The sequence below is a fragment of the Muntiacus reevesi genome, chromosome 4, assembly GCF_963930625.1.
Source record: "Muntiacus reevesi chromosome 4, mMunRee1.1, whole genome shotgun sequence".
Classification (NCBI taxonomy): Eukaryota; Metazoa; Chordata; class Mammalia; order Artiodactyla; family Cervidae; genus Muntiacus; species Muntiacus reevesi.
In genome coordinates, this window is record NC_089252.1 from 106223622 (window position 1) to 106248433 (window position 24812).

A 24812-nucleotide genomic window follows, 5' to 3' on the forward strand; every position below is an offset into this window, starting at 1 on the left:
ACTTAACAACTAAACAATTTTGTACCCTGACTTCTTATAGGTCCTTAGTATTTCATATGAAATAGGATATAATTGTGTTATAGATTACTGAATTAAAAGAGCTTATAATAAACTCTTTGAAACCTTCTGCTTCATTTCCCCACATAGATATCTTGGGATCTTAAATATAAAATTGTGTGATCTGTAGATTTAGGAAATTTAGAAACGTTAAATTGTGGTGTATTAGTTACATAACCAAATACTAACTATAAAGTCCTACAGCCATGCTCTTGGGTATCTCATGAAGCTTGTAAAAATCAAATGATTTCTGCTTCAAGTATAACAAAAAATATGCTGTACAACTGTGTCTTTAGCCTTTATCTCAAAAGCTGCTCAATTGAGTAACAGATGATCAGTGTACTTCCTTGTTTTCTCATTAGCTGGATACTTTGACTTATTAAGCATGCTGGGTTTTGTTTTTCAGCAATATCCAGACTATTATGCAATTATTAAGGAGCCTATAGATCTCAAGACCATTGCCCAGAGGATACAGGTATGAAAGTGACCATATGCAGAAATATGTGGTTTAGGGCAGATTGGCCCAGTCATTTTTTAGGCCTTTTAAAGAAAACAGAAGCAGGTGTTTCTATAAGGAGTTACTATTAATAGCAATATACTGTAAACAAATTAGAGGTGTTACTGAGTATAGCTTTGGAGGAATCAGCATAGCATCCCTTTTGCATTTTATCTGTAGGAAGGAAAGCAAAATTTTCATTGACTTAAGTGTTTTATAGTTTTAGTAAGTTTTGCTCTCAGGACAAAAATTAAAGCACATTGGTCATGGACATTTTTGATTGCGAGAGGTATATTGTCAGTGAGAGGTTTGTTGTTTATTTTTATTGGCTTCCAAATAGTCTTAGGATATTTCAGAGTAACAGTTACCTACAACAAACATTAAAAGTGTAAGGTTAGTGAAAATGCTTTGTTCTCTTTTTGTGTCCCCCTTCCTGTGTCTTCAGCAATAATAGATAGAATTGCTATGTGTTAGCTAGTTAATTCTTATAACACCTCTGTGAGGAAGATACTGTTATTTACAGATAAGAAAACTAAAACAGAGATGGTAAGTCACTTGCGTGAGTCATCAACTAATGAGAAGAGGTAGGATTTTTTTTTTAAGGATTAGGATTTGAATCCAGGGAGTCTGACTCCAAAGTCTGTACTCTTTAATGATTAAGTTTTCATGAAACATTTAGAACAGTGGTTGGCACAGAGTAACCACTGTATATTTGCTAATTAAAACAACTTTTGCCTTATCTGATTTTTTTAGAAAGTATAAGTTGTTTTTATGAGAATACTGTAACTCTGGTTTTGTTACCTGTCTCAAAAACTTCTTTGTAAATGGACAGTAGTAATAGTCTATAAAAGAGAAGATGGCTTTATGTATTGTTCATATATGTACTTTCCAAACTCTTAGAATATGGAGAGAGTTTAAAAATACATGAAGATTTTTTTTTAAGGTCATGTTGCTTAACTGTCTTTAAGAGGAACTGGTATATTTTATTGTTTACTATAGAATGGAAGCTACAAGAGTATTCATGCAATGGCCAAAGATATAGATCTCCTAGCAAAAAACGCCAAAACTTACAATGAGCCTGGTTCTCAGGTATTCAAGGTTAGTTTTGTTGTTGTTGCTTTCATTGATAAGAATACAGATTTTAATTTAGAGCCAATATTTTTGTATAAGAACCACATACCATACATATTACCCAAAGTGTGTAATTTAATGACTTTTAGTATATTCACTGAGTTGTGTAGCCATCACCACAATGAATTAGCAATTACTTTCCATTTCCTCCCAGTCTCCCTAACCACCAGTCTACTTTCTATCTCTGTGCATTTACCTGTTTTCAACATTTCATATAAATGGAATCTTATAATTTGTAGTCTTTTGTGACTGGCTTCTTTCACTTAGCATCATGTTTTCAGGGTGTTCATTTTGGATCATGTATTTCTTTTTATTCCCAAATAGTATTCAATTAAATCTATATATCATGTTTTAGTCACTCATTCATCAATTGCTAGGCATTTAAGTTGCTTCCACTTTTGGGCTATTATAAATAATGCTGCTGTGAACATTCAGGTATAAGTTTTTATATGCACATATATTTTCATTTTTATTGAATACATACGTTGGAATGAAATTGCTGGACCAGATGGTAAACTATATTTTTAACTTTTTTGAGGTTAAAATTGTTTTTAAATTGTTCTTAAAGCCACTGCACCTACATTCCCACTAGCAATGTGCAAGTGTAATTTCTCCACATCCTCACCAATACTTGTTTCTGTTTTTGGTTTTGTTTTATTTCTAGTAGGTATGAAGTAGTATCTCATTATGGTTTTGATTAGCTTTTTTTTTCCTGGCCACTGCCCCATGGTTGTAGTTCCCCCAGTGGCCACTGAACTTGGGGCCACCACAGGGACAACCCGGAATCCTAACCACTCGGCCACCAGGGAGTCCCCGATTAGCATTTTCTAATGATTAGTGATGTTGAACATCTATTCATGTGCATATTGGCCTTTCTTACACTTTGAAAAAAATTTTCTGGTTTTTAGCACCCCTTTTAACTTGGGTTAACTGTCTTTTTATTGTTGAATTGTTACAGTTCTTTTTATCGTCTAAACAATAGACTTGACATATGATTAACAAATATTTTCTCCCATTCTATAGACTGTCTTTTCATTTTCATGATAATATCCTTTGACACACAAAAGTTCTAATTTTGGGAATTCCTTCGCAGTCCAGTGATTAGGACACTGAACTTCCACTGCAGGGGTTTCAGTCTCTGGTTGGAAAACTAAGATCCCACATGTTGTGTGCTGCAGGACCCCCTACCCCACCTCACCCCATTCCCCCACCCCATCCCCCCCACGCCCAAGAAAAAACTTCTCAATTTTAATTAAGTTTTTAATTTTGATAAACCCAATTTGTCTTGTTTTTTCTTAGATTTCTTGTGCTTTTATTGTCTTACCTAAGAAACGATTACCTAATCTAAGGCTGCAAAGATTTATACCTGTGTTTTCTTCTAAGAATTTTATTGTTCAAGCATTTACATTTAGATTTTTGAGCCATTTTGAATTAATTTTTATATACTCCAGGTAGGTGTGAGGTTGGAGTCCACATTCATCCAGTGCCTTATGTTAAAAAGACTATTCTTTCCCTGTTGAATTGTCCTGGCAACCCTGTTGAAAATCAGTTGACTGTAGATCCTTGGTTCTAATCCATTCATCTATGTTTCTTTTTGTTCCACACAAGATTCATTTTTGGTCCACTTTGTAGTTAAGTATTGATATAGTCCCTTCATTTAAACCTCACTGATAAAAAGTCAGTCTATATAGTATAGTATACAATGTGAAATGACTTTCATTGCTTTGCAGTTCTCTCCTAGAAGTTTTGTAGTCCTTCTACAGAATGAACTGTTGCTTGTAGAAATTTCTCAAATTAATAATTTATCACTGGAAACTTAGCAAAGGGTGCTCAGAAAATCTTTGGGGAGTAAAGTCATTTAGATTTACGGAATGCTGACTCAGTTGCTTTTGGTAGTTAATTTTAACTTTTATCTTGCATCTTTTAAGGAACTTTGAGTGAAAATGAAGAATTAAGTCCTTGTATTGTTAATCCTTGATAAGACATTTGAATAGTATAGTACCAGTTGTTGATGCAGTTAAGAATTTTGCTTTTTGGTCTGATTAATGGTCCTAAACTAAATTTTGGAGTGAAGGGAAACTTTGAATTTGATATATGCTATTAATTTAAGCAAGTATATCCATCCAAAATTTATGTGCCTAGTCTTTAGTCTTAGAAGTGTACTTTTGTTTCACATTTTAGGTTAGTATACACAGGTAGAGTTCATTGTATTCTCACCCCTGTTTTTCCCTATTCAGCATTAGATCTTTATCTTTTAGCTGACTAATTGTGGAAGAGCTGAGAGGCTTCTCAACTTGTATTTAATTATGGAGATGTTTTGAAAGCTTGTGGAAAGGTTGGAGGATGCAGCTGTCTGCATGTTGGATGGAAGGCTACTCCACGTGCAAGGAGTGCCATAGAAAGTGCCCAGTACATGATGGAGGGCATTTTAAACTGCCCGTTTTTTTTATACTTTTTCTAAGCCAAGTAATTTTATCTTAACAGGATGCAAATTCTATTAAAAAAATATTTTATATGAAAAAGGCAGAAATTGAACATGAAATGACGAAGTCAAGCCTTCGAATGAGGTAGGTTAAAAAAATATTTAAAGTTCTTGTTTATAATAAGCCTTTATTATTTGTCAAAATAGCTAGTGAAATCAGTATAGTGGAAAACAAGATGTTGCATTTCAAGGTGATATTTACAGTTGCTAATATGATTCTGAAGAGAATAGGGTTAAATAACTCTTAATCAGTCCCTTCATTGCAGCTGAAGGGCTTTATTTAAAAAGAAACAAATTTTAAGATTTAACACCATTATGTACTTTTATTGCCTTGTACAAATATGTATATAAATATTTGTATATCATATTCGTATAATGCATATTACATATAATATGTGTATATATAGGCAAAACTTGGAGATACTGTGGGTTCATTTCTAGACTACTGCAGTAAAGCGAATATCACACTGAAGTGAGTCACCCAAGTTTTTTGGTTTCCCCATGCATATGAAAGCTATGTTCACACTATACTGTAGTTAAGTATGCAGTAGCATTAGATCTAAAAAAGCTGTGTATATACCTTAATTTAAAAAGACTGTATTGCTTAAAAATGCTGGCCATCATCTGATCCTTCAGCAAGTTGTAATCTTTTTTGCTGGTGAAGAGTCTTGCTTCTGTTGATGGCTGCTGACTGATCAGGGTAGTAGTTGCTGAAAGTTGAGGTGGCTGTGCCAGCTCCTTAAAATAAGACAACAGTGATGTTTCCCATGTCAGTTCACTCTTCTTTTCACTAATGATTTGTCTATAGCATGAGATGCTGTTGGATAATGTTTTACCCACAGGAGAACTTCTTTGAAAATTGGAATCAGTCCTCTCAAATCCTGATGCTGCTTTATCAACTAAGTTTATGTAATATTCTTAATCTTTTGTTGCTGTTTCAACAGTCTTCACAGCATTTTCACAGGAGTAGATTCCATCTCAGGAAACTACTTTGCTCATCCATACAAAGTAACTCCTCAATTTTAAAAGTTTTATCATGAGATTGTAGCAGTTCAGTCATATCTTCAGGCTCTGTTTTTAATTCTAGTTTTCTTACTGTTTCTATCCCATCTGCTGTTATTTCCTCCACTGAAGTCTTAAACCCCTCAAAGTAACCCGTGAGGGTTGAAATCCATTTCTTCTAGGTTCCTGTTGATGTTCATGTTCTTTCCATGAATCACAAATGTTCTTAATGACATCTAGAATAACAATCCTTTCCAGAATCCTTTCCAGAAAATTTTCAGTTGAATTTTCCCAGATCCACCAAAGGAATCACTATCCACAGCAGCTATATAGCCTTACGAAATGTATTTCTTCAATAATAAGACTTAAAAATTGAAATTTCTCTTTGGTCCGTGGGCTGCACAATGGATGTTGTGTCTCTAGGCATGAAAACATTAATCTTGTACATCTCCGTCAGATCTCTTGGGTGACCATGTGCATTTTCAGTGAGCAGTACTGTTTTGAAAATGTTTTCGTCTGAGCAGTAGGTCTCAACATCAGGCTTAAAATATTCAGTAAACCATGTTGTAAACAGATGCGCTGTCTTCCAGGCTTTGTTGTTCCATTTATTGAGCACAAGCAGAGTATATTTGTCATAATTCTTAAGGGCCCTAGGATTTTTCAGCGTAGTAAAATGAGCACTGGTTTCAACTTTTAAGTCACCAGCTACATTAGCCCTATCAAGAGAGTCAGCCTGTCCTTTGAAACTTTGAAGCTGGGCACTGACTTCTCCTCTCTAGTTGTGAAAGCCTTGGATTCTTCTTCCACGATAAGTATATTTTATCTACATTGAAAACATACTTGCTACTGCTTTTCTATCAGCACTGGCCGCTTCACCTTGCACTTTTATTTTATAGAGATGATTTCTTTCCTTAAACCTCATGAGCCAGTCTCTGCTAGCTTCAGACTTTTATTCCATACCTTAACTCTCTCAGCCTTCATCAAATTGAAGAGAGTTAGGGCCTTGCTCTGGATTATGCATTGGTTTATGGGATTGTTGTGGTTGGTTTGACCTTCTGTCCAGACCAATAACAGTTTCTTCTTATCAGCAATAAGGCTATCTTAGTGTGTTATCATTTCTGTGTTCACTGGAGTAGTACTTTTAGTTTTCTTCAAGAACTTTTCCTTTGCTTTTGCGATTTGGCTAACTGGTGCAAGAGGCCTAGTTTCTGGCTGATCTCAGCTTTCAACATGGCTTCCTCACTGAGCTTAACCATTTGTAGCTTTTGCTTGAAACTGAAAAAAAAGTACAACTCTTCCTTTCCCTTGAATGCTTACAGAGGCCAGTGTAGGGTTATTATTTGACCTACTTTCAGTATTCTTGTGTATGAGAAAATAGGGAGAATGAGGAGAAAGGAAAAAGATGGGGGAAAAGCTGGTTGGTGGAGCAGTCAGAACACACACAACTTTTATTAAGTTCACTGTCTTACATGGACATGGATCATGATTCCCCAAAGTATTTACAGTGATAGCATCAGAGATCACCACAACAAGTATAATAATAATGAAAAGGTTTGAAATAATTGCAAGAACTACCAAAATGTGGCACAGAGACGCAAAGTGAGCAAATGCCTTTGGAAAAATGGTGCTCAGACTTGCTTAATTTCGGGTTGCCACAAACCTTTAGTTTGTAAAAGGAAAAAATGCAGTATATGTGACGTTTAATAAAACAAAGCATGATAAAACAAGGTGTGCTTGTAATATTGTGGTATTTGCATCTATATAGTAGGATATATGTATTCTTACTGTAAGAGTATTTAGCCAGATGTCAGGAGATCCTAGCTTATATTGTGCTGGGACTGGGACTTTGAACACGTTTTTACTTCTAGGATTCCATTTGCTTCTACCTGAAATGGAAAGATTGAGTGGCTGCTTTTGTAGCTTTTTTCTGACTTTGACATTTGCTATGTTTCTAGATCCTCTGGTCACTACAGTAACCATTAACTGTCTGGGATCAGACCTGGTTTTTTTTTTTTTGCTCAGAGTCCCAGATTTTGCTTTTCAATTTTTTTAATTCAGCAGAAACAAGTTTTTCCATATCAGTAGTTGAAAAATGCCCTTATGCCAACATATTCTAACTTAACATCTGATCATTGGCAACCTCTATAAGCATAATTTTTTTAAATTAATTAATTTATTTTAATTGGAGACTAATTACTTTACCGTATTGTGGTGGTTTTTGCTGTACATCGACATGAATCAGCCATGGGTGTACATGAGCCATCCTGAACCCCCCTTCTACCACTCTTCCTACCCCCTCCTTCTGGGTTGTCCCAGAGCCACCCGCTTTGGGTGCCCTACTTCATGCATTGACTTTGCACTGGTCATCTATTTTACATATGGTAATATACATGTTTCAATGCTATTCTCTTATATCGTCCCACCCTCACCTTCTCCCACATAGTCTAAAAGTATGTTCTTTACATCTGTGTCCCTTGTGCTATCTTGCATATAGGGTCGTCATTACTGTCTTTCTAAATTCCATATATTTGTGTTAATATCCTGTATTGGTGTTTCCTTTCTGGCTTACTTCACTCTATATAATAGGCTCTAGTTTCATGCACCTCATTAGAACTGACTCAAATGTGTTCTTTTTAATGGCTGAGTGATATTCTGTTATGTATACGTACCACAACTTCCTTATGTATCCGTCTGCCGGTGGACATCTAGGTGCTTCCATGCCCTAGCTGTTGTAAGCAGTGCTGCAGTGAACATTGGGGTGCACGTGTCTCTTTCCATTTTGGCTTCCTGGGTGTGTTTGCCCAGCAGTGGGATTGGTGGGTCATATGGCAGTTCTATTTCCAGTTTTTTAAGAAATCTCCACACTGTTTTCCATAGTGGCTGTACTAGTTTGCATTCCCACCAACAGTGTAAGAGGGTTCCCTTTTTTCCACACCCTCTCCATCTTTTATTGTTTGTAGCAGAGTCCCAGATTTTGGAGCAAAGACTCCTGCATAGTAGAGGCTCGGCAATATTTGAGTCTTCCCTCCTCCACTCACTGCCATACCCTGTGGCATGTGGAATCTTAGTTCCCCCAACCAGAGATGGAACCTTCGCCCCCTGCAGTGGAAACGCTGAGTCTTAACCATTGGACCGCCAGGGTAGTCCCAGAGTATATCTTTTTTTTAAGAAAGGAAAAAGAAAATGGTTCTTTTCTTTTTGTTTATCCAGCATTATGATTTCAGCTGTTAGTTTTCTGAGTTTTTTTTAACCTTGTCTCTGGATAGGACTTCATCAAATTTGGCAGCAACCAGGCTGACAGGTCCTTCGCACAGTAAAGGCAGCCTTGGTGAAGAGAGAAATCCCACTAGCAAGTATTACCGGTGAGAGAGAGTGTCTGAGAGCTGACCCATGTTTATGAGGATAAGCATGCTAGCATTTTCTTGATGACTATCTTGAAGTAATATCTTTGAGTGTAGTTAGCTTATTGTATGGAATTTTGTTGTCAGATATCTTATTTAAAAAGTATAGTAGGCCTGACTTCATGTCTGAGAAATGCGTAAGCAGAAATTGTCAGGTAATGTTTAAAATTACCAGTAAAATGTGTCGTAAAATACTGAAAGAGTTGTGTCCATAATAGATTTTATTTTCGTTGTAAAATATGAGCATCTTTAGAATTAACCAGCAATTATGAATGAATCTTTATTTTTCATAAAAAAAGGAGTAGTGCTCCAAGTAGCCTGCTTTAAGGGCTCTCTATCTCTACTCCCTCTTTTCTGAGAGAAAAAATTTAGTCTTCTTGGTTAAGACTGATTGTGGGGGATATAAAAAGTACAAAGTAAATTGAGGAGGCAGCTAAACAGAAACTCTTTGATGTGAATGCCTTGTTAACAGTTCCTATTTCCTATAAAGTAACCAAATTATTATATCATTCCCTGCCTTCTAATTGCTTGTTTTTTTCTTGTAGTAATAAAAGAGCAGTCCAAGGGGGTCGTTTATCAGCAATTACCATGGCACTTCAGTATGGCTCAGAAAGTGAAGAGGATGCTGCTTTAGCTGGTAGGCATTAAGTTGTGACTAGTTAAGTGCCATCGTAGTGAATCCTTCTGCTTAAGGAAAATTGCAGTTATTTTGATCTGGCTGGGAGTTTGTCTGTTTTTGGAGGACACACTTGTTTTGTTACATTTTGATTGCACTGTTTGTTGTCAGACTTATCAAGAACTTATTACTGCTTTATTTTGTGTTAAAGCATGAATCTAAGTAAATACTTGTGCAAAAACAAATGTTTTGTTAGCCTTAGCACCTGGTTTCAAACCTACGATGGTAAATAGTGCTAGTCATGCATGCATGCGTGTGTGCTCAGTCGTGTCCAACTCTTTGTGACCCCATGGACTAATAACCCATCAGGCTGCGCTGTTCATGGGATTTGCCAGACAAGAACACTGGATTGCCATTTCCTCCTCCAAGGGATCTTCCCAACCCAGGCATCAAATCTGTGTCTCCTGCAAATCCTGCATTACAGGCAGATTCTTTACCACTGAGTCATCGGGAAAGCCCAAAGTACTAGTGACACCATCAGGAAATCCCAGGAAGACACTCACATCACTTTAGATTTCCAGGTCACTGGCTTATATTTTCAGTAGACTATAATGTCTTCTCACTGAGAGCTTATGATTTAAAGATAGCTGTAAATTATGGTAAACTTTCATTTAAACAATTGGGCACTAGAAATTCGAGTAAAAGCACACACTTCATAAAAGAGTAATAAAGAACAGCTATAGGGGTATATTTTCTGTCTTCCTCCTAAGTTCGATGTAATATTTTTTTATTTTATGGTATTTTTTATATGTAGAGATAAAATTTGTTTCATGAAATTACTCTTTTGATTTTATAATCAAGTGTGACACAAAAGAGTTTTCTAGCTATATCTTTTATTTTCTACTAAATCTATAGAAATTCATAATTACTTTAGACTACTAAAGTATGAATTTAATTTTTTGATTGTCATCTACAGAGTTATATTTTTTTAAACTTAAGTCAGTCCTTATCAAAAATTGAAAGAAACTTTTCTCTTTTCATTAGCTTGCTTTTTTGCCAACTATAGAAGTGACACACACATTATTTTTAGGTTTCCTTCTAGCATTTGGTTACTTCATTAACCTTATAGTAGTATAACAAATTGAAGGAAAATCATACTACTTATAAGATTCTTACAAAGCATTTATTGGCTTTTTTCCCCCTAATAAATAGTACTTTTGTCGCAAGAGGATTCTTACTTAGTAACCTCAGGTAGTAAGAAAGCAAAGTAGATGCCAATCAGATTTGTGTGTTGTAGATCCTTCAGGCTGTTATTCAGAACCTGAAGTGTAGGGAAGGAGGTGGAGAAAAGCACCTACTTGCAGTTACTTTAAGAAGAACAATGAGGTGGACAGTAGGATATGAAAAACAGTTAAAACTTCCAGTCTTCTCCCACCAACACAAAATAAGGCAAGAAGGCAAAAAGAAACAGAAAAAATGTGATAAATGGAAACAGAGAGACAATCCCAAAAATTATATCTGAAATAAATGTTAGTGGCCTGAATTTGCATTCCAGATTGGGTATTTTAAAAATCAAGTTATATACTGCTTAAAAGAGACACATCTTAAATATACAGGAAAAGTGAATGTAAAAGGATGGAACGGAAGAAAGATACACCTGGCAAATCATAACTGGAGGGCAGTTATGTTGACTTCTGCTAAACTGGACTTTCAAACAATGCATTTCCAAAGATGAAATGGATTTACCTTATCCTGATAAAAAGTTTATTGCACCAAGCAGATAAATCCTAAAAGGGCTCAGAATATGTAAAACAAGCAGATAGAACTTCTTGGAGAAAGTGACAACATTGCCTTTAGAGTGGGAGCCTGCTTCTAGATACACAGCCAAAAAAACCAGTGAAGACAGAGACGATTTGAATATAATTCCTTAGAAGCTTATTTGTTTCCTTTTTCTGCTAAAACAAATTACCACAAACTTACTGGTTTAAAACATCACAAGTTTATTCCCTTTATGAGATGAAAGTCAGAAATCTAATAGGTGTTGGCAGGCTGGTGTCCTTTTGGAGGCTATAGGGGATACTGGACTTCTTTACATTTTCCAGTTTCTAGAGGTTGTCTGTATTCCTTGGCTCATGACCCCTTCCTCTGCATTGAGAACACAGCACTTCAATCTCTACAGGTCACTCCCTCTCCTTCTTCCTTTGACCTTCTTGCCTGTCTTTCATAAGGATCCTTGTGATTATGTTTAGTGCCCAGAGATTAATCCAGGATAATTTCCCAAACTCAGGATTCCTTTCAATCATATTTGCAGAGTTTCTTTTGCCATTTAAGGTAACATTCACAAGTTCTGTGGATTAGAGTATAGATTTGTGTGGGGGCTTATTATTCAGCCTACAGCAAGTTGGTTATTAACAGGCAGGTATTCTTCAGTTAGAGAATACACGTTCTTCCCTGGTTCACATTGGAAGATGTACAAAAATTGATCACGTACTTAGCCATAAAACAAATTTCAACAAGCTTGAAAGATCAGGTATTATACAGGCCATATTTCTGACTGTAATACAGCTGTGATAGCAACTAATAAGGAAAAATAAATTTTTTACTTAGGTTTTTTGTTTTTTTTAATAGATCTTTATTTAAAAATCCAATCTGCCAACTTAGTGTTTTCCACCAGCTTGGGGAGCAGAAACCTTCACAGGCTTCACAATCTTTTGCGTACGTGTTTTTTTTTTTTAATAAATTTTTTAAAAGGAGTAATTGTAATAGAAATTTAATTACTTAAATTTGAATAGTAACAATAATGAAAGTAATACATATCAAAAACAATGGTGATGCCACTAAAGTGATACTTCAGAAGGAAGTTTGTAGTTCTGACTCCTTCTATTCAGAAAGAAAAGCTGTTGAAAGTTAGTGAACTAACAAGCATCCAAGATAAATAAATAATAAGAAAAACAGAGATGTTAGATAAAAGATGGTAAAGCCAAGGACAGGAGATAATTCTTTAGAAAGAAAATCTCTAATGGGAAAGATCAATGAAGTAAAAAATTTTCCTATTACAGCTCTTAATAAAATATGTAAATCTATAGCAAGATTGTAAAGAAATAGAAGACACAAATAAAAAATATTACGGGGAAAAGAGAGCATACAGAGCATGTAAAGACAACATAATGCAAATAAACTTGAACGTTTAGATAAAATTGACAGATTCCTAGAAACTGATAAATGCCTGAAAACTGATATAGGGATAAAAAGACTGATTAGTCATATCACCATTCAAGACATTAAATTGCTAATTACAGATACTCCTGCATTAAAAACACCAAGCCATACATTCAAGGAACATAATTATATAATAAACTCCTGCAGTGAATAAAAAAAGAACTCCACAGTTTATTCTTTGAATATGATATAAAACCAAAACCACACCAAATATAACCACACTGTATCTAGCGGTATCTGCAATCCACATACGCACACTATATTTAGCAGTATCTGTAATACACAATAACACAGTTGAATGTATTTCAGGAATACTAGCTTAGTTCAGCATAAAAGTTAAAAGTGTTATTTACTGTGTTAGTAGATGAGAGGAGCAGAACCATGATGTCAGCACAGCAAACATCTGATTAAACTACACGTGTCGTTCATGAGGAAAACTAAGCTTACTAGGGATAGAAGAGGACTTTCCTGACCTGATAAATGGCAACTCCACTTTCAGTGGAGAAACATTTATAGTATTCTTACCACAAGAAACAAAGTTTAAAATGTTGTTACTTCTTGTTCAAAGTACTAGCCAGCAAGCAGTGATAACAGTGAAGCTGTAAGGATCAGGAGAGTTGAGTTTTCTATTTAAAAGACTACAGATGAATTACTAGAATTAATGAGAATAATAAAGTGCTAATGTAAATTATTATACAAGGATTGACTTTATTTCCAGAATCAACTATAAAAAGAAAATGTAATTTTAAAAAAAGATACAGTTTACAGTAACAGAAAAATATATTCCTAAATTTCAATTCAATAAACATGTACAAGAGCTTTATGAAAAGATAAGAGGCAGTGGAGTCAGGAAAGACTGCATAGTTTCCAATTTCTGTCTTTGCTTCTAGCTCCTTGACTCTTAAATCCAAAACCCTTCTCTACTACTTTACAGGCCAGCTGACCTTGGGCAGGTCATCAACCTCTCATGTCCAGTTTTCTCCTTTGGAAAAGAAATAACAACACCTGTTTTGTATGGTGATGTTAGGATTACCTGAGAATGGTGCTTATCAAGCTCTTAATACGTAACCAAGTACTGAATAAGTGATTATCATACTTGCCTGGGAGACATAGTGATTTTGGTTATCCTGATCCATCAAGAAATAATTTAAATCAGGTCCTTATATACCATTTAAGAGTTCAGAGAAATGAGAGTATATTTTGTATTTCTGTGAAAGTGATTGCATGTTTTGATGTTTCTATGATTAGCTTCTACCTAAAAGTTTTCTCAATAAAGGAAAACATCTTTCCTAAGGGATGCTATAGGTGAATCTCTTTGACTTTGCCTCACTTTAAATCAAATTTGTCAATACCAGCCACCAGCTACATTTATGCTAAGCTATATGCTGTCCCTTTAGTTCTGAGATCTGAGAATGACTGTTTGCTCCTTTTCTTGTCCAAGCACACATAAGCAAGCATCTCCAAAGATGGCAGAGAAACTATTTTGTAACCTTTTAAAGACAGACAGTTAGGGCTTCCCTTGAGTAAAGAATCTGCCTTGTATAGAGGAGACTTAGAGGAGACTTGGAGGAAACAGGAGTTCAGTGCCTGGGCTGGGAAGATCCCCTGGAGAAGGAAATGGCACCCCACTTCAGTGTTCTTGCCTGGAAAATTCCCATGGACAGAGGAGCCTGGCAGGCTATGGTCTGTGGGATCACAAGAGTCACAAGAGTCCTACAGGACTGAGCAACTAAATTACAACAACCAAGGCAGTATAACTTTTACTATGTAACATTCTGCTTCTATGTAACATTTCTCTAAGTAAGCATACACTTACTGAACATTACTTACAGAATATTTAATGAAGGCTAGAGACTATTCTTTTAAAATAAGCATTCTCAAACATAGACAGCATAATCTGGAAGGTTGTTAAAAGCTTTAAAAATTGTTTTTTTTATTCCCCTTATAAATATCTTTTATGTCTTTGTAGCTGCACGATATGAAGAAGGAGAATCGGAAGCAGAGAGCATTACTTCGTTTATGGATGTTTCAAATCCTTTTTATCAGCTTTATGACACAGTTCGGAGCTGTCGGAATAACCAAGGGCAGCTAATAGCTGAACCTTTTTTCCATTTGCCTTCAAAGAAAAAATATCCTGATTATTATCAGCAAATTAAAACACCCATATCACTACAACAGATCAGGTAATATATCATTTACATTACTCAGTATACATCTATTTTCTTGTGATTGAACCTGTGCATATATCCTTCTTTTCTAAAATGGAGAAGAATATAAAAATGTTTTTCACATGTCTAGAGTATGCTTAAGTATCCCACCAATGTAAATATGAGAAATAAGTTTGGTTAATTACAAATTGCATTCTTTGTATTACAGTAGTGTCAAGAGACAAATGGAAGGTATCCCAGCTAGTCATTTGTATGTCAGATTATGGATTATAAAAAAGTCATGCAGCTCAGAATTTAGCTGTTTATTTTCTTATAACTGTGCAAAATTTCTCTTCCTATTCCTTTTATTGATATTTTAATCACAACAATTTACCTGCATTTAAAATTTTGTATCTTGGTTTCCCTTTTGAAGTGTCAACTCTTAGGACATCTAGTCTACTTCCTTTCCAAGTTTGCATGCTGAACCAGTCGTGCCCCATAGGAGCTGGACCACCTTCTACTGTGCTCTTCATCAGAGCAGCAGGAAAATCTTGAGCAGTGCTGACCAGTAGCCCTTTCTGTGATGATGAAATGTTACTTTATCTGTACTGTCTCTGATAGCCACTCGTCACATGTGACTGTCGAAAACTTGAAATGTGGCATAATGAAACTAGATTTCAAGTTTTGCTTTATTTTGCTTTAAACAGACACATGTGACCACTGTATTGCACAGCACAATTCTAGGAAGATGTGTTAGCAGAAGGAATATAGTTGAATGTCATAAAAAGCAGAAAAAAAAGGAAGGGTAGGGAGGAGCTCGACAGCATGGCTGCATAGACCATCTTCGGTGCACTGGGGCTTGTCATCCCCATGCTTTATTTCCTGTTCTGCCCTTTCCTTCCCACTCCCATCCTTGATTAATATCAGACTGATAAATATCTGCAGATTTGTTATAGACTGTCATCTATTAATACTAGTTTAGGTTCTCTATTGTTCTTCGTGGGTGTTGAGAATATCCAGCACATTATCCTTGAAGTTAGCATGATTAAGTCCAAGGCTATAGTTTAAACTCTTGGTGCTAGCCACAGGTGGTGAGTATGTGCCCAGTGGTTGTTTTTTTTTTGCTTCATCCCAGAGAATCAAATGTTCTATAACATTCTTATCTCTGTAAGCACTATATGGAATCTATATATGATTTTAGTAAATTTTAAGTAAAACTTTACATATGTAGTGAATGATATATCATTCTAAAAGCAGAGTCTAGAATCTCTACATTAATTCTCTGAAGCTGTACACATAATGTGGTTCTTTACCTAATATTGTTTTTGTGACTTTGATGGATAGCAGACGAGTGCTTCAGTTAAGCTTTAAAAGTCTGTCCTGTCTAAATCCGTATAGTGTTAGGGCAGACTGTGATGCCTCACTACCAAGTATACAGGAACTCGTAATATAGCCTTAGTGTTAGTAATAGCCTAAATGTCTGAGACAGCTATTAGAATTCTTAAGACTTAAAGTAAGTAAAAACCTCAGTATTAAGCCATTGTGATTAATTACAAATGTTTGTGTTGGAGGAAGAGTAGCAAAAGGACTCTAACATTAATCTGCCTCTCATTTACCATCTAAGACTGCTCTTCAGGGAATTCCCTAGTGGTCCAGTGGTTAGGACTTGGCACTTTCACTCTGGGGCCAGGTTCAATTCATGGTTGGGGAACTAAGGTCTCACAAACAGCATAGCACAAAACCGCGCCACCCCCCCCCCAAAAAAAAAAAAGGGACTGCTCTTCATTTCCCTTATACAACTCCTCTGGAGGTTAATGTTATTATTCTACATGTTCCTTCATGTAGTTGCCAGTGCTCTCTTTTCTTTAACTCTCATCAAGAGGAATGACCTCTCATTACAATAGCTTGAAACTTCCCTGATTTTTATTTTTTCCTAGTGGGTGCATGTAAGGGCTTCCCTGGTGGTTCAGTGGCCAAAAATCCACCTATGAATGCAGCAGACAGCAGGTTCTGTTCCTGAGTCAGCAAGATCCCCCGGAGGAGGAAATGGCAGTCAGCTCTAGTATTCTTGCCCGGGAAATCCCATGGGCAGAGAAGCCTGCTGGGGTTCTCAAGTCCATGGGGTTGCAAAGAGCTGGACACAGCTTAGCGACTGAACAGCAGGGTTTTCATGTAGCCAATACCAGGGTTTTCCCCTTAGGAGTTCTGCTAATGTTTGCTTTGAAGTTGACCACCTTGCTAGGTTCTTTTATTGCTTCTTGTAGTGTTTTATTCTTTTGGGTTTTCAGTTAAATTATCATATTGTCTAAATATAGTGGTGCTTTTGCTTCTTCACTTTATATTTGGAAGTTGTCACTTCCAGACCTCTAATCAGTATCACTGGTAACTGCCTTGTAATGTTTGTCAAGATTTTTGCACTGAACTTTCAGGAAGGGTGTTTCTGCATATTCAAAATGGAAAATTCTAGCCCTATGTTTGTCTTTCACAGAACAAAGCTAAAAAACCAAGAATATGAAACTTTAGATCATTTGGAGTGTGATCTGAATTTAATGTTTGAAAATGCCAAACGCTATAATGTTCCCAACTCAGCCATCTACAAGCGAGTTCTAAAACTACAGCAAGTCATGCAGGTATAATTTCTTGGTTTTGCTAAGTTGTTGTATGTATAATTGAGTGTGTTAAGATATGTGATTTTCCTCTAGCAAGGTCATATCATTCATTTTAGCCATAGTACTACTGATTTTTTTTTTTAATTTTTTTTAAGAGCTTTCAGGACTATGCAGAGTAGAAATAATAGTTTAGACTGGGTTAGCTTTGTGAGTGAAAGAAGCAGGGATTTGTCCCTGGGGAGTAATTTTAGGGTTATCAGGATGATTCCCTCCAATCACAGATAATATTCTGCATTTAGATTTTATTTATTTGGTTCTAGACTCTGTCTCTGTTAAGGTAGTGTTGGTTCTAGGAGAAGGGACACCTTTAGGCTAATTCATCATTGTACAGTGTCCATGAGTTGATTGAAATATTTCTGAGAGCACATCTTGGAGGGCATCTGAGCCCATGGGTCATCTGGGTGTTTTGAGAATAAAGGGCATACATATGAAATACAAATTGTGTCTACATGTCAGTTTTGGTAGAATCTTCCTGAAAAGAGAATCTCAGAGCAAGGAACAACAAAAGCAATTTTGTATCACCTGTAGAATCTCCATTTTTGTTTGGTCAGCTCTGTGATACATGCTGAGGATTTCAGTGTTTTGTTTTCAATACTCTGTGTATTCCCTAAGTCTGCTGTCGTTGGACTTTAGCTGTCTTTGGCAGAAGGTCTTTAAAAATGCATGTGTTGAAAAGTAGATCTTACTTCACCTCTCACTTTAAGCTTTCTTCTTAGCCACACTGTTACCTAAGTCAAGGGTGCTAAAGGCTAGCTTTGGCTTGGCTTTATTGAAATATGGCTTCAAGGGCAGGATGCCCCAACAACTTGTGTCAGTGCTTTGAACGAGTTGGTGTCCTTTGGAGTCTTAAATTCAATTTAGCTAGAGTTGATTCCTCAACTCTCTGGATCCATTTTTTTTAACCTATTTCTCTGTCATGCAAACTTTTGTTAAATGGGTTATTGAAAATGTTTAATGACTTCTTTTTCATTTTGAGTATTCTATGTGTGGTTGTATCTTTCTGCTTGAATCTGATGTGTCTTGCTCTTTAATATTCATATATTCTAGAAGTGCTCAGCAGAATGAGCTCGACTCCTGGGGTCTGTTCTGTTTTAGGCAAAGAAGAAAGAGCTTGCTAGGAGAGACGACATTGAGGATGGAGACAGCATGATTTCTTCAGCCACCTCTGATACTGGTAGTGCCAAAAGAAAAAGGTATATACTTTTCATATAACTGGAGACATCGTCTCAGTTTCTGTTTTGTTTCAGATTTAAGTGCAGAAAATTGTTTCTGTAAGCTGTCAAGTATGAATTATAAGACTTAAAAATACTTTATAACATTTAATAACTCATTTAATTGTATGATTAGTGTTTTTTGGTAACGTGTTGTTTTTAGATAACATATTTAAAAATAATACTTGTGTAGCCTGGTGAAACATGTTACTATTTTTGCTGTCCAGGTTATTTTGTTTTAATGTGGCATTGTAAGAAGCCCTTTAAATCTAATTTAGGTGATTTCTGTGTGGCGATTTAAAAAAAAATGTTAGTCATTATTCTTACCCCTTTGTTTTTCCTTGTTAATCTGATCTTTCTTTGCTATTTTAAGGATGTCGTATTATAAAGTACCAAGTTATAACTTCTTGTAGTTCATAACAGGTTAAGCTAGATATTTGTTTTTCTTTTCTTTCTAATCTTTCTCTCAGCTTCCCTAATCCTTCCTTTTTCTCATGGGTTTTATGGAAGGGGACCTTACTGTGAGATTGTGAAGCTGTACTCCTATAAAGAATCATGCAAGACCATCTCTTTTGTCTGCGCCTCCCACATGGAGTTTCTCTGGCTTGATCTTTGTGGAACACCGTATTCTTCCTGAGCCTTAACTGTCTCACCATCTTTGTAATAGCAGGGAGGAAACCTTAAACAATAAGTTCATCACTAATAGCAGGGCCTGACAGATTCAAAATTGAATGAAGTCATTAGTAACTATTAATGCAGTTCTGTTTATGTATTGTAGATCCACTGACCCCAGAGAGTTTTTTAAAAACGGTTTAGAAAAGAGAAGCTGTCTTGTCTTTCCCTGTAAATAGCATTTGGGAAAATTTTTTTTAACAATGAAAATAACTTTGCGGTGCTGTGCCAAGGTAACTAAACTGATTGGTGTGCCCTGAGGTGTGAGTCTCCTCCATTACTGGCCTATGAATTTCATCCTTCCAAGTTCTTAATTCCTTGTTATACCAGGGACAACGGAGGAAAAATGTGAGACCAGATCAGAGACATCAAATCAAGAACATCTTTGAGTGTAATTATATAACTACTACAGCATCACCTGTGTTTTCCAGATCAGTCACCAATCAAAGATAAAAACTTCTCAGGCAAAAGAAGGTAATGGAGGCAAAGGTGATGGTACAGTTAGTGCCAACACTGAATGACAAGAGAGATCTTAAACTAGTTGAGTGTTAAGAAAACAGTTCCAAGGAAGTGTTAGCCCAGGCCAGATCCTTAAAAAATCTCTATGGCTTGTACTTTGTGGGACAACACAAGTAGATTAAATGAAAGTTATCACTCTAATGAAAACCTCCCATAAAAAGAAAGCTAAGTGTTATGTTCTCGAAATAATAAAATCCCACTTTAGAGAAAATGTCTTTTCATGCACAGGTTTCCTATGAAGTGTTTTGTTTAATGAAGTGAAAAATACAAGTAAGAGAAGAGCAAATATAAATCATAGCTAACGCAGTAAAAGAAAATGTCTGGGTTTGAAATACAGGCATGAGCACACATTAAAAGGCTGAGAGAAGCAAGTCCTGTTCTTTGGACTGTGACGAAGGAAACACGTAACAAGCCCTTTAGAAGGTGGTTACGTTAAGAGGCTTTGGTAATAAGAATGGGCTCCTCCAGATCTCAGGGAAACATGATGGCCTAGTAGGCTAAGTTAAACGTATCCAGAGAAGGCAGGGCCAAGTTTCCAAATACTCCTTGACTTGACTCTGAAGTATTGAATACAGTTCTGTCTTTGCCTTATTTTTTTCATATCAAAGATTGTGAAAAAAATTACCGTGGGTATGTTATCTTCATTCTGGGAATACATTCTTCTCCCCAACCCCTATACCCTAAAATCCACTTGCTGTCTTCCATGTTGAAATGTTCCAAGTATTCTTAAAACCTTTTATCCTTTGGATTGAGTAATCCTCTTTTTTCTCAACCATATTTGGTTTATACATGACCTCCAATGTTGCTTGTTTTGTTTCTCTTCACATGTAATGTTTGTTTCTGCTTTCCCAGGAACACTCTTGACAGTGAGATGTTGGGTCTCAGGAGGCTCTCCAGGTGTGCAGTCCTTTTTTATGCATAAACATGTTTTTTTAAAGTGTAACTTCTGTGGCATGGTCAGCACTGATTAGGTGAAAAGTGCAGTCTTAAGCATGTGAAATAATGGTTTTTATTTGGATGCCAATTTATCTCATGAATAAAGGAAACAGTATAGTTTAGTAGTATAGTTAGTAAAGTTAGCTGAGGAATTAGTCTAGATATAGTCAGGACCCTTAATTTGTTGCCAGCTTTGCCCGGGGCAGCAAGCCCCTGCCCCCGCCACTGTGGCTGTGCTGCAGCAGAGGTAGAGAGGCTGAGAATGTGGTGGCACTGGCTGTGTCCAGGGGCTGGGGGTGCGGGTTTCTTTTCAGGATTGTCTCTTGTAGACTGGGGATGGTGGAGGGATCAGAATCAGTGTTGATAACTCAAGTGATACCAGTCTGTATTGGTACCTATGCATTGGGTTAGTGCTTCTTGAGCATGAATACATTTCTTTAGTCTCTGGTCTTGTTTGTGTTTTATTTCTTTAAAGCCATCCATTCTTTTGCATGTTACTTACGATTTTAAAAACAGCCCTTCAGTTGCCATATGTAGTCCTAGTAATCATCCTGTGGTGCTTTTATTTTCGCCTCTGCCACCTGGCATTCATGGAGTGTCAGTTGCTTGCAGAACACCAGACTGTCCTCTTACAGGTCGTAAAGGAAAAGTTGAGTCATCATCTCTACCTTCCAGGAATTTACTGACCGGGAAATGAGGCAGGTTGAAAACAAATGAAATTATGTGGGAGCACTGTAGTAGAATAGCTGTGTGAGGCACACAGTTGTATAGTTGTATGGAAGTGTTGTGTGATTGCCCAAATAGCTTTCAGAAATGTGATTTCCCTATCATGCTTTTCTTTGAAAGCTAGATGTTTGAAGTTATCTACATTTGCTTCCATACATAGTCCATTCTATACAGTTACTGTATTAGTATCTTCTTCCTGCTGTTTCCCTTAAGAAACGTTTCCTTAATTGGTAAATTTAAGAAAAAGACCATGGATTGGTATTTCTTTTACATGACTCAAAGTATGTGGCACTTGGTTCTGAGTAGTAGAAGAAGAAACAGAAGTGTGGAGTACTGTTATAACCCCATGCTCTGGACCCTGACTGGGCAGGTTCAAATCCCAGTTCTTATTAGCTCTATGATTTGAACTTCATCACAATTTCCTCATCTGAAAGAAGAGTTGATGACAAAAACCTACATAGGATTGCTGTGAGGACCTGATTGCTTAATATGCCTGAAACTCACGGAACTGGGCCTGAATATCACTGAATGTAGCTCTGATTATTTCCTGGAGGTATTTCCTGTTGACATCAAGACATGGTAGATTTCATTTTGCTTTTAGTCAGATGTTATTGGACCAGGAAATTCATTAAGATGAATAAAAAGGTTTTGCTCCTTGAAGATGAAATATAATAGCCTTGTAAAAGAAGGAACCTTTGGGTTTACTTGGCTTCACAGCAGGTACCACCAGAGATCTAGGGCCAGGGAGGTAAAGGCCAGACGACCTTGAAGCCTGTGAGCTGGGTTGACTTTGATTTGAGGCCCTTGGTAAGAGCTGGCTTTTTGTCATTTACTTGTATGATAAAAGCAGCCTGGTGACTTTCACTGATTCAAGTCTCAGTTCTCATTACTCATTTTATGGCCTTAGGTATTCACTTAAGTCTCCAAGCCTTTGTGTCTACATCTCCAAAATTGGGGTAATAATTGTACTTGGTTCTTAGAGTTTGAGGATTAATGATAAGTGCTTAGCACAGTCCCTGGCATGTGATAGAAGAGTTATCTGTAACTATAAATAGTAATCTTTTGTGTATATCTAATATAAATATGTAATAAATAATAGCTTCATAGTAAAAATAATGATAAGATTTAAGAAAGTGGTTGGCCAGAAACTATGAAGGTTAGGACTAACACCATGGCATGAAAAATTAAAAGGGAAGATCAGATCTAGAAGGGCTGTGAAGGTCCTCTAGGACTTGGTGATAAACTAAGAGAACAAAAAGTGACATTGATTCCAGTGTTTTAGGCTGAGTTTGGGGGTCAAAAGAATGGTAAGATGGTGGTCTTGGAAAATCAGGGATTCAGAGTGAAGCCTGCACTAACTCATGATCTTTTTGCAAATTAGAAAAAGTACCCACTTTTCAAAACACTTGACGTTCATTTATTGGAAAATTGTTGTAATATGACGACTTTGTTAGCACAAGACCATAGTGCTAACAAGACCATAAACTTCTAAAATTGTATGTTTAATATAACAGCATCTGTGATCTGAATTGATACCCTTTTTAGTATGACACCCTTAAGTGCATAATGATGAACAACCCTGGTTTTGAACCCTCAAGATTTTTTTTTACCTAAGTATGTTCACAGGTCCTGATTAAAAAAGAGTGAGTGTGCTAGTTACCAGGTCTGGGATTTAATTATGCACCTTTCCCAAAATAGGGAAGAGTGAACAAACTGTTTATAGCTAATAGTCTGAGGGAGGAAAAGAGGTAGGATGAATGGAGGGGTTCTGAGACGAATCTAAAAATCAAAGGGGCAGTGGCATTTGAAAACAGTAAACAGAAAGTATCACTAGGGTAATACGGTAACTGTCTTTTTGTAATGTAGGGTTTATGTCATTTCAAAAGTGTTTGAAGTTACTTTCAGAAGTGTGAACATAGTAAGATTCAGCGTCATATTGGAAAAGGATAAAGCAAATATTCCAGCCACTCAAACTAATATAGTTACAGAAGAATATGAAGTTTAGCTCTGAATTTTTTCTGGCAGTTAGATTGAAAGTAATTGAGGTTCTTGGTTTTAAAGGCAATATAAGGATCTGGAAAAATGTAAACAAAATAACAAAGCTGGATTAGTTCAGAGAAGATTGTGTGACCTTAATAACAAAAATTGTGCTTGCCTTTGAGGATGAAAACTAGTTACACATCACTCTCTTAAAGTGAATTATACAAGTGGAGAAGGCATAATATTAGTGTTAGAAGTCCTAAAACATTAAATGTCAACTTTTAGAGCAGTTATCAAATTCTGTGTTATCAAATCCAGGTTCTGAAGTTTTTCTTTAGAGGCTTCTTGAAGGCTAAAGACACCCAGTCTCTGCCCAGTTGTGTGGAGCTCTGCAGTGCTGGAACTTTGTCCTGCCTTCCCCTCCCATTACTCACTTGCTTAAGTCCTGAACTGAGAGAGTTGTTCCCCTCTCATCATCATCTGGGGATGCCTCTTTGGAGAAATAGTTACCACTAGATGAAACTTCTCCTAGATCACTGTCATCAAACAATCACTTACTTGACATAGACACCAAAATACTGAGTGGGGATGTGACAGGGATGGTTCCAGAGCCACCGCAGAAGTGAGCAGTCCCAAGTGAAGACACAGGTGACAAGGGTGATCCCAGCTCTAGGCAGTGGAGTCCATTGTGTCTCCTGATTGGATCACTTTCAGGTTGCCTCGTGCTCTGTGATGTTAGGAAGATAGGCATTTCTGAGACTTAAAATCTTTACATGGAGTATTTATTTATTTTCTCATCTGTTATCCTTTATTTGAGTTTTCTTTTTTTTAAAAAAAAGCATATTGAACCTCATGGAGAAAATATCTGGCCTTTGTCTTCGTTATGACCCAGAAGTAGATTGGCCAGAGGACTGGAGTAGGGGATCTGTTTGGCTTCTGTAATGAACTTCCTTCCATTTGTAAGATAGGAACTGGATAGAAAATATTTACCTCCACATGCTGCACTGTGCCTTTTAGTAAGTGTTGAATAGGAATTAAGTCACGGGTTATTTATTTTTATTACCTACCTCAGAGACCGATGTTTTGCTTGTTCAAGTCTGGCCCGTCTTAGATATCTGTGTCCTGAGGACATATACACAGTGGGCTAGAAATCATATTGGAAGATCATCTCTTCTAGTAATTCATTAATTCTAATAATTCTCAAAATTCATTGGACAACTCACCTTGGGCAAGTCATTTAACTTCTCTGAGCCAGTTTCCTCAATAATTAGGAGGCTAGCCCATATGTTCCCTTACGCCTTTTTGTAACTCGGGTTCTAATCTGTAGTCCCTTGTACTTTGTCCTATAGTACTAAGACATCTATTTCCTAGCATAACATCTCATTGGGGGAATTTGGATAACGAGATATGGATTCATACTCAAGGATGAAAATTTACTCAGGAGCTTAGGTGAACCACAGACCATTTATTCTTTAAGCTAGGCTGGGATTGTGGAATAATGGAGGGAGGGAGAAAGGACTGACCATGATAGGATAAATGCCTGAAACA

At 36.6% G+C, this 24812-nt stretch overlaps 1 protein-coding gene across 34 annotated transcripts in view; it reads left to right on the forward strand.

Moving 5' to 3' along the window:
- Positions 1-24812, forward strand: part of PBRM1 (polybromo 1) — a 105127-nt gene that overhangs the window by 23814 nt on the left and 56501 nt on the right. For 14 of the 34 annotated variants that reach the window (XM_065933517.1, XM_065933519.1, XM_065933507.1 and 11 more), the window contains 9 exons: positions 464-532; positions 1553-1651; positions 4169-4251; positions 8435-8530; positions 9115-9206; positions 14374-14587; positions 17040-17181; positions 18316-18413; positions 20475-20519. In XM_065933517.1, the coding sequence (XP_065789589.1) occupies positions 464-532; positions 1553-1651; positions 4169-4251; positions 8435-8530; positions 9115-9206; positions 14374-14587; positions 17040-17181; positions 18316-18413; positions 20475-20519 (938 nt within the window). The remainder of the gene's footprint in view (positions 1-463; positions 533-1552; positions 1652-4168; positions 4252-8434; positions 8531-9114; positions 9207-14373; positions 14588-17039; positions 17182-18315; positions 18414-20474; positions 20520-24812) is intronic. The other 20 variants (XM_065933513.1, XM_065933525.1, XM_065933527.1 and 17 more) reach the window with 3 other exon arrangements.